This window comes from Perissodus microlepis, chromosome 1 (genome assembly GCF_051167445.1).
Source record: "Perissodus microlepis isolate ML-2025 ecotype Zambia chromosome 1, ASM5116744v1, whole genome shotgun sequence".
Classification (NCBI taxonomy): Eukaryota; Metazoa; Chordata; class Actinopteri; order Cichliformes; family Cichlidae; genus Perissodus; species Perissodus microlepis.
The window spans coordinates 25,188,426-25,198,940 of record NC_140461.1 but is presented as its reverse complement, the minus strand read 5'-3'; the positions used below and the strand labels follow the sequence as shown (position 1 = coordinate 25,198,940).

Below are 10,515 nucleotides of genomic sequence, written 5' to 3'. Positions count from 1 at the left end.
ATTTTATATCTGGCTTAGTCTCCTGAGTCAGTATAAGCTCAGTTGGCAATCATATGTTTTTAGTTTGCCGCACAGACAGGTTGGCAGAAGCCGTGTGGGCGTGTGTAAAAGGTGCAGGTGTGTCAATGTGCTTTGATAGCATCCTTTAAAAAAACAAAAGAATCTGTGAACCAAAGTGGATTTCCCACTTGCCATCGTCTCTCATTGGTTGTCACGAGGGCCTGATTTGCATATGGTGGGAGTGTCCTGAGCCAGCAGTGGGATGAATGACTTGTTCAAGTCAGATAGAAATAAGGCATAGCACTTAGCAGAGGTCTGCACAGCTCAACGCTCAAAATGCCTGGCTTACTTAAGCTTCTCTTCTTCCTGCTATGAGTGGAAAGTGCTACAAACGGACATAAACATGTTCAACAGCAGACATCCTAGACTCAGCAAAAGAGGAAGAATATGGGTAAGTTTCACAACAATTTGCTTCACAAACAGAATTTAATGTTACGCAGCTACACATATGTTAGATGGCTTTGTGAGCACCATTTCATATCATTAAGGCAGATATAGGATTAGGCCCTTATACATCATACTGTTTTTCATCTTTCTCTTAAACTTGTGCAGATAAACCTTGATTTCATAACAATCTAATTTCATGGACTGATTTAAATACTTCATAAACTGATCATATGGATGTTATTTTGTTATTTAGGTATCAGAACAGCTCTGTAACTGATAGGAAAACAAAATATATATTTTTAATGAGAATAAGAATAATATATTCCAAATACCTATTTCTTTACTAACTTTAATTAAACCACAACATCTTCATCTTTTAACATTTTTTCTTGTGTTTACAGGGATTGTGCATCCTTTTGCTTTACACCAACCCCCTTTCCTGTTTGGCAAATTTCAGTCAAGCAAAAGAGCTCATCTATAAGATAAAGGAGGGATTACCAAGGGGGACTTTTATAGGAGCTATTGGAGTAGATTTAAATTTGGATTTCTCTGTTGACCCCCCCTTTATATTCAGTCTCGCTCAAAAGAAGGTCAGTGAACAGTATGTGAACCTAAATAATACCACCGGGGAGCTATACACATCTGCTACAGAGATTGACAGGGAGACTCTCTGTGCTGATAACTTAGAGGGGCAGGGATGTGTCCTCTCACTGGATGTGTTTGTGCTGCCTCAACAATACTTTCAGCTTGTCAAAGTAAAGATTTTCATTGAGGATGTTAATGACAACAGGCCAAAGTTCCCCACAGATGAGATCACTATGTCTGTCCCTGAAAACGCACCAATCAATGCTCGCTATGCAGTAGAGCAATCGGCAGTTGACCCAGACCTGGGTCCTCATGGAGTGCAAACCTACTGGCTGGTTAATGACTTTGGAATGTTCACATTGGATGTTGAGGAGAATGAAGGAGGTGAGCTGACGCCTTTCCTCATTGTGACAGAAGCTTTGGACCGAGAGACTCAGGCGGAATACATTACCGATATAATTGCAGAGGATGGGGGGACCCCTCCTCTACTTGGTGCTGCGACTTTGAAAATTGTCATCACGGATGTGAATGATAACTGTCCCCAATTCAAAGAGTCACAAATTAATGTCACTCTGCATGGGAATACCACCAAAGGGGTACATTTGGCACGTCTGCATGCTTTTGACCCTGACCTTGGTGCTAATGCTCAGATCAGCTATGCTTACAGTGAACGCGTGCCAAGGGACACCAGGAGCTTGTTCCATTTGGACAAAATTACAGGAGTGATCAAGCTCGCAGGGAAAATAGACACTGGCACAGCCACATTTTACAAACTCACTGTTCTGGCTACTGGACCTGGTTGTATTCCTGCTGTAGCCACTGTTATTGTCCATATCATCAAAGTTGTCACTGGACCCCCTACTCTCATACCCCGGTACATTGCGCCAGAAAAAGATGGGGTGGTAACAATAAAGGAATCTGAACCAGCTTTTTCTCCAATTGCTTTTTTTACTGTTAAAAACATTGATAAGAACCAAAGGGTGGACTGTTATTTGGAAGGACCTGGTCCCTTCAGGTTGAGCCCCTATCAGCTGTTCAAGAATGAATACCTGTTGGAGACAACAGAGCCCTTGGACTTTGAGAGGACACAGGAGTATGATCTTATTTTGGTTGCTAATAGCACCCGTGGGATCGTTATCAAGACCTTCCTTAAGGTGCAAGTTTTGGACGAGAATGACAATGCCCCTGTGTTTCAGCAGTCTTTGGTGGAGATATCAGTTGAAGAAAACAATCCGCCAAACACTTTTCTCACTCAGCTCCAAGCGTCAGACCAGGACAGTGAAAGCAGAGGGGAAGTTCTTTACCTCCTCGGAGGCGACGCCCCTGGTATTTTTGTTGTGGATCGAGTTACAGGTATCCTGACTGTGGCCACATCGCTGGACCGTGAGGAAAAAGAGACATACCGGTTCATCGTGAGAGCAGTGGACCAGGGGACACCCAGGAGGGAGTCAATTGCAACAGTGGTGGTGACCGTGCAAGATCGCAATGACAACAGTCCGCGATTCATCAACAAGGATTTCACTTTCTTTGTGCCAGAGAACTTCCCAGGTTATGGTGAGATCGGTGTCCTCTCTGTGACTGATGCTGATGCTGGAGAAAATGGCTGGGTGGCCCTCTCCATCCTGAATGGCAGTGACATTTTTATGATAGACACAGGCCGAGGGGCACTGAGGGCAAAGACATCACTGGACCGGGAGCAGCAGGGGACCTACCAGCTATGGATCGAGGCTGTTGATGGTGGGGAGCCTGCTCTCTCCTCTGTCACAATGGTTACCGTGCTGCTGCTGGATGTAAATGACAACCCACCAATCGTCCTCTTTCCTCAGTCGAATCAGTCTTACATGCTAGTGCTACCCAACACTGTACCAGGAACATCAATCACAGAGGTGTATGCTGTGGATAAAGATACAGGGATGAATGCTGTGATCGCCTACAGTATCATTAAAAGGAAAGGCAGTGAGCCCGGGTCTTTTGCCATTGACCCAGAAACAGGAAATATCACATTAAAGAGGGAGCTCAGCAATCGTGGCCTATACAGCCTTCTGGTGAAGGTCAGTGATCATGGTCAACCTGAACCGCTGTACTCAACAGTTATGGTTAACTTCTTTGTCAATGAAACAGTGAGTAATGAAAGTTACATTCAAAGTCTGCTGACCAGAGAGGCTGACATAGAGGTAGAGGAGAGGCCCTGGTACATTGGCCAGATGGCAGAGGGGCCTGAGAGGTATGAGCCGTTCCCGTGTCAGCCTGTCCTCATTGCTCTTTCAGTGACGTGTCTGGGGCTGTTCTTCTTGGTTGTCACGCTGACATCTTACATATGCTGTAGGAGGTTTAAAAAGAACAGGATGAAAAGATCAGAAGTGGAAATACCTTTAAAAATTCAAAATGACTCGATGCAGGTCGTGAACAGAAAGCTCAGACAGATCTCTAACATCTGATGTTCAGTTGTTCACTCGTTCAAAAAAAAAAAAAACACCACCACTGTTTACATAAATGTTTACAAAACTCACTGTAAGAACTTTCTCTTACATGAAGTTCCTCTTTTGGGTTTTGTGATGATTGTTTTTTGTCATATGCCACCACTTTCTGTCAACTGTTGGCAGGCAGCAACGGTGTCATTACAAAAACATCACAGTAACTCAGTGAATATTACCAAGGTCCCATGTAAATACTGTATGAAAAGATTTACAACTTTATATACACGTTTTGCATTTGATTGGTAAGGACAAGAGACACTGCTTTAGAGAAAAAAATGCATCTCTTTAGACCATCTGTCACTTGTATTGGTTATACAAATATAATTGAAAAATGAATGTATTTCGAAGTTAAATGTTTATCTATATTCATGAGGTAACCGTGAGGTCTGTAATACAGAAAAGGGCAATCAAAGTGAATTGGAAAAGCTAACACAGAATACGTGAATGCCATAAAACGTCATTCTACACACGACAACCGCAATGACAACAGACCAAACTAGACTAACAAACAAACTAGACGTTTCTTCCCAGAGTTTTCACTTGTGTCTTACTTTCTACTTTTGCTCAGATGTTGTGCAATGATATAGTACATATAAGTGATAATTGAGTGATATAATGTTAGGTTAAAAGTTCCAGAAAAAAAAGCTTGTAGGTGCACCTTGAGTTTTTTTGTTTTGTTTTGTTTGTTTGTTTTTGTCCCCTTTTCTTTTCTTTTTATCAATAAAAATTCCATACAGCTGTTGTGCCAAATCAGCACAACAACAAAATAATCACATTTTCATCACTTTGCTACTGGAACTGTGTCCAAACTTGTCAAAAAAGCTACTTTTAAGTTAAATACATCACTTTCCTTTATAGAGTCATGCAATTCTCAATGTGTCTGTGAAAATATGCAAGTGTTTGTGATAGACTGTTTGTAACTATTAAAGATACTTTATTTTTATAATACACTGGATTTTATTCTGTATTGATTTCATTATGTCTTGCTATCACACATATATCCTACATGCACTCAGATGTGTGTGTCTAAACTTTAAGGTTTTAAAGTACCTGCCGCTCAGATTGACTGGTATAAATGTCATTTATATGCTTAAAAGAAAACAAGCCTGTAGTTTAGATTAAAATAAACTGAAAAACACAAAGAATGTAAATACACTTTAAAGTAAGGAAGGAAATTGATAGATACTGATTGGCACCTAATAAAAAATACATTTAGACTTCATCTTCTTCATATATTAAATTTGGTATACAAATTAAGTGCCTGTTGGATCTCACAAAGTGTGAGTGTCACTGAAGGAGTTAAAGATCAAAAGTACAAGATTCTGTATTGTTGTTGCCATCACCTGTGAAGAACAGACCTGGTGAGGTAATACCAAGAGTCCCACTAAGAAGGAAAAACATAGTGCAGCTGCTCGTGTCTGGTGTCTTTGAGGATCAAATTCACATTTCTCACCTCTCTTGAGTGGTATTCGCAATCACTGTGCTTTTCATTCCACAACAACTTTGGGATATATCTGGAAAGTGTGAAAGTGCTTCTGACACATTCTCCCCCAACAGATCAACTCAGAAAGCCTTTTGGTTTTAAAGCTGCTTTTTCTCTGCCCTGTGCTTCTTTGTTGTATTTGTATGTTTGCTATGAAAGTTATGTGGGCAAAAAGGCTTCAGGACTCTTTGTACCTGGGCTAACTACTGTATGCACCCTCCCAAGTGATGCACTCTGTTGTGTTATATGCCTCTAAAACCAGTTCAGGTTTGGCTTTCACAAGACAGCAAGAATGCAAACAAACCTGTATTGAGAGTACATTCTCCAGCGCAGTTTCTCAAGTTAATACCAGCCTTATATTTTTAATAGTAGCACGTCATTAAAGCACAGAGCACATCAGGAACTGGAAATAGCTCCGTGTAATCCTTAGTAATCACCTTGGGCATATGTATGCTGGATGCATACTATAATGTATTTCAGACAAGTAATAATATGGGTGACATAAAGGAAATCAATATCATTAGTCTCATGTACTATCAGAGCTGTAACTGATTGGCCTGACTTTAACATTCATTAAGAAAAAGAGTAATCCAGCCACACATTCAATATACTTCCTATGGTCTTAACCTCCTAGGACCTGGCGTCCACATATGTGGACATCACATTTTGGGTTATTTAGACCAAAATACTCAATTTTGCTCAACAAGGGCCTGATATCCACTTACGAGGACATTATACTGCTACTGTTCTATCGAAATTTTAAACAAATATCCTCATATGTGGCTCTTATTTTTCTTAGAAACAAAAATTAGGTTAAAAAAAATAAAAAAAAATCTTGTAATTCTTTGTTTTTACATTCATCAGGACCCAATCAGCCCAAATATCAAAGAGAAATTAAAAATGCATGCCGTGGAAGAGTTCGGGTCTTAGGAGGTTAAATATTTGTATTAACTTAAAATGTGAATTTCTTTGTGTTACTGATGAATTAATTTTTTATCAAGATATTTTTAGATGTATGTGACTACAGGAACTGGAAAGCTGTGTTATAAAAAGCCTTCAATGCTAGAACACCATTGCAAATACAGGTGCTATGTTAGTCTCTCCTCATGTGTCAGCCATAGGCGATACTCAGTCTTTACCTTAATAATGTTGCTGATGTCATCCTACAGTAACTTAGTAACTTCAAGTAGCTTAGCCCAGACTCAGTTTGTCTGAAGCCAAGTGACACATAATATAACAAATTTTGCAGATTTCTTTTCTTCTCTCTTTTATTTTCTTTTTTTTCTTGCTCTGAGCAAACAACTACAGATTGTGATTAATTGCAGTAATAACAACTGAGGTCTCACTTTAGCGTGTCTCATTTCTCTTTCACCCGTTCTGACTCTTTCAATAAGTCGTTTCATTCAGCATGTTGAGACAGGAAACAGTCATACAAGACCTTTATGTCTGTGCTGGCCTAAACCCAGATGTTATGATGATAGAGTATGGTTCAGTGTGCAATAACAAACACTGGTTTCTATTAATAAATGGTAAGATTGGATCTTGACATCAGATTACTTTTTACATTTTTAAGCACTTTACTTTGTTACATGCAAATCCAATACCTGATTTTTTTATTTTATTTTAAGATGTTTCAATAGGTGGAAAGAATACATTTGGCTTCAATATTAATTCTTCTCTTGTATGTCTCTGTTGTGGCCTACAAGCTGAAAAAAAGCACCATGCTATTTCTCACATGTTCACTTTTAGTACATATTTATAAGTAACGTTTCTTACTATAATGGAAGTTTTGATAACTTGCTGGTCTGGAGGATTTGTGTTACCACAATGCCACAATCTACCAGAAGTGCACATCATCCAAGAGCTACATCTAAGACTCTTAAAGTTCATGACAGTACAGACTGTGGCAACATGGCTTTTGCAAAGTTGCATCTGAAGAAACAATAAGACTTCTGGACAGACAAGACCAAAGTGGAGACATCTGGTCATAGTGCACAGCGCCACATTTGGAAAAAACAAACACAGCATATCCACAAAAAACCCTCATCGTAACCGTAAAACACAATGGTGGGAGGGGTGATGATTTAGGCTTGTTTTGCACCCACAGGACCTGGGCACCTTGAAGCCATTGAGTCAATCAAACACTCCTATGTATACCAAAGTATTGTAGTCAAATATGAGGCCATCTTGGACAAAAATTGATCATGCAACTGGACAATGATCCCAAGCACAGCAGAAAAATCTACCTGACTGAAATTCTGTGAAGGGGCCTGCATAAAGAATTGCTCACAATCTGAATGAACTAAAGCTATGCTGCAAAGAAAAGTGGCTCAATATTCCTTCACAATGATGTGACAGACTGATAAATACAAGATTTCTTTGGGGTATCCAAACCTGCTGCATGAATCTGCATCCCTAGCTATTTGTTCTGCAGTCAAAAAATCAAGATATTTCAGCTGTACTGTATCCTTCAGTCCCACTCAGTCTTCCAAAGTACCTTTAACCTTTGCTTTTTGTTTTTTCTAATCTTCAGGAGAGTGAGTTTGATATATGTGTCTTGTTACATAAATCCTGTTCTGGGTTTTACATCTCTAGAAACAGATGGAAAGGGGGCCAAAAAGACAGAGACACCCCACAGCTTTTCTACATGACTGATCACTTCAAGTGGTGATCCTGCTGATAGCCAGTTTGATATCCTCAGACCAGGGCAGAATAAACGCGATTTAAATCATGTTCTTGAATTTGTGACAGACACCCTTAGTTTTCTGTGTTTTATGTTATATGCGGCTACAACTTTCGATGCATTTATTTATGTGGTTGTTCATTTGTTTCAGAGAGGTCTTTCTTCATAATCTCATGCAGATACACTGAGAATTTACAGATACAGTTCAGCTATTTTCCCTTCCATCTTTCTCTCTCTCCCTCTCTCTCTGTTTCTTTTACCCTCTCTCTCTCTCCGCTACACCCCACCCCCCCTTCCAGGAAAGTCTATCTGAAATTACATTAAATTCTTAATGGTGTAGACAGCAAGTAATTACCATCAGTCACAGCCTGATCTCATTTCCAAATTGGCTTTATTGTAACGTCCCTCCCTTGAAATCAAACAAATAAAGACACAATGAGAGGCCCAGGTAGAGTTACAGAGCTCTGCTGAATAAGAGAGGCTATGTTTCCCAAGTTATGACATCAAATACGACCGCCCCTACCACCAACACCACCCCACGCACACACACACACACACACACATGCATACGCACACACAAATGGACTTTGTTCAATCTTCAATAATGCATCTCCATATTCCCCCACTGAAAATCACTGCCTTTGATCTGAAACATCTCTTATTTGCTCTGATGCAACAAAATATAATCCAATCGCACTCTTTTGATCCTGCTGTGGATTACGTTACTAATTTTCTTTAGTCCTCCATCCCTATTTTTCTCTCAGTTTCATCCTGTTTCATCCCAGCAAAACACAGAGGGGCTTCTAGGGAATTAACTGCGTCAATTTATTTCAGAATAACTTCTTTTTTTTCTCACGACTTCTAACAATTTAATATTGTCCTGTTCTGCCACTGTATGCAGTATTAGAAACTTGTATTTTCTATTCTAATGTTTGTTTTATTTCAGTGGCTAAGAGCAAAAATTATACACTATAGCTCAATGTTTTGGGCGTGTATTCAGATGATTCTAGTCTATTTTGACCATGGAACTAAGCATGACTCACTCATTTACAATCCTTTAAAAGGATTTTTACTTCTCCTTGTTTGAACCGTGCTGAAGGGTTGTCTTTAACAGATACGTAATACTACTCTGCGCTTGGGGTTGAATATGATCTGTAATTGAAGTGTATTGATGCAACTATATAGTCAAAGGTAAGAATGGCATTTTAGTGACATTTGAATAGTTCTGAACAATAGAAGAATTATATCAGGACAGACCTGCTTTGGCTAATTTCTTCATGGTAAAAAACTTTCCAGCACGTTGTGTTGAGGTAAAAATGAGTATGCACCACCATTTGTTACCAGGCGAAAGAGCCTGAACTAGAACATAAGATTTACAGCACAGTGTTACATTGCACCTGTGCTGCTGGTGCTCTCAGCCACAGGTGAGCTTTGAAAAATTTAGTTTTACATGCTCACAGCTGAATCTTTAGGAGGGTGTGCATGTTTGTTTTTGCCATTACTACTTGGAATAATTATGTAATAATAATTTTGCACAGGTGGCACATATACTAGGGTCATTTTTGCAAAATGGATTACTATTTGAATTTCTTTTCAATTATGGCTTCTTTCCTTGTTTTGTTTTTACTAATATATTCATCCACAGGTTCTTTATAAATTGCAGTAATTTGTTAGTGATGACTCCCCTGACTGTTTTTTGTTGTTGTTGTTGTTGTTGTTGTTGTTTGGGGGATAAAAATTTCAACATCAGTCTTACACTTGCATTTGGTTATTTATATGTTATTTTAATTAAATGACTCACCAGTCCTAACAAATATTACATAAAGTTAACTGAGGAATGTGTTCCTCCTTTGCACAATGCAGTAAGTCAGGCCAGATAGCTTTCATGCATGTCCGCATCCTCACCACGCACAAATCCTCCATTAATACGTACACTATAGATACAAAACCAACAGCCTTAAGTCTTTTCCTGTCTTTAAACAATTCTCATCCCCATTAAACGTCATCCTCTGTTGTTAGACTGTAAACAAGAAATGCAAAAGGCAGTCATTCCTTATATTGGTAGAGACTTACTTTGAGGCCTTTGTGCAAAAAGCTACAGCAATGTACTGGCCACAAGATTAAAAACTAAAGAGTGCCATCTTGCTAGACTACAAATGTAACCCAGAGGCATATAGACAACATTTTCAGGGCCTAAACAACACTTAAAGCTGGGCCTACCTTGATTTCATAAGAGAGAATAGTATTCTTTTTGATCGGTGGCTTGTGGTGTTGCTATCAATCTTCCCCCCCAACCATTTGTCCTGAGGAGCCACTCACAATCACACTGCTGTAAAAGCGTTTGGTGAGTGGTGAGCTTCAGTGGTGTACTTTGAGTTCTGATTGTGAGTTTAGTGTTGTTTTGATCTAGTGAGTGAGTGAGTAGTGTTTTGCTTTGGTTTGTTTAGCCATATCTTTTCTGTATTGTCTGATTATGTGCTTGTAGCTGTCTCTGAGTTACCTCATTTTACAAATAAAACAAAAAAACAAATGTTGTTGTTTTTTAATCTGCTCTGTTTAGCTTTTTCTTTCACCCACATTTAACATTTGCTACTCCCCTCACCCATTAGCCATTTTTCTGGAATGTAACAGGAAGTCAACAAGCACCAAGCTGTAATGGGGCTTACTGTAAAGTGAATCAAGCAGCCATTCCTTGGAGCAATCATTTCCACTCGTACCAACTGTTAAACTGGTTTTCTTCCAAATGATGCACTTGATGCTTGCTGGTTAATGCTTCTGTTTAACTGGAGCAGCAAACAGATTTCTAAGGAGAGCTAACTAACAAGTTGAACATTTTTAAT

General features: G+C 39.3%; 1 protein-coding gene across 1 annotated transcript; it reads left to right on the top strand.

The window, feature by feature from the left end:
• Positions 1-302: 302 nt before the first annotated feature.
• On the top strand, positions 303-5,928 carry pcdh20 (protocadherin 20). The gene is made up of 2 exons (XM_084936876.1): positions 303-451; positions 849-5,928. The coding sequence occupies exons 1-2, from the start codon at positions 404-406 to the stop codon at positions 3,468-3,470; spliced, it is 2,670 nt and encodes an 889-aa protein (XP_084793002.1). The 5' UTR covers positions 303-403; the 3' UTR covers positions 3,471-5,928.
• Positions 5,929-10,515: the final 4,587 nt, after the last annotated feature.

What these genes read in the sequence shown, in the direction of transcription:
- pcdh20 (XM_084936876.1), top strand. Translation starts at nt 404, where the DNA reads ATGTTCAACAGCAGACATCCTAGACTCAGCAAAAGAGGAAGAATATGG. An exon ending in GCAAAAGAGGAAGAATATGG is followed by an intron (nt 452 to 848) that starts GTAAGTTTCACA and finishes TTGTGTTTACAG; the next exon opens with GGATTGTGCATCCTTTTGCT.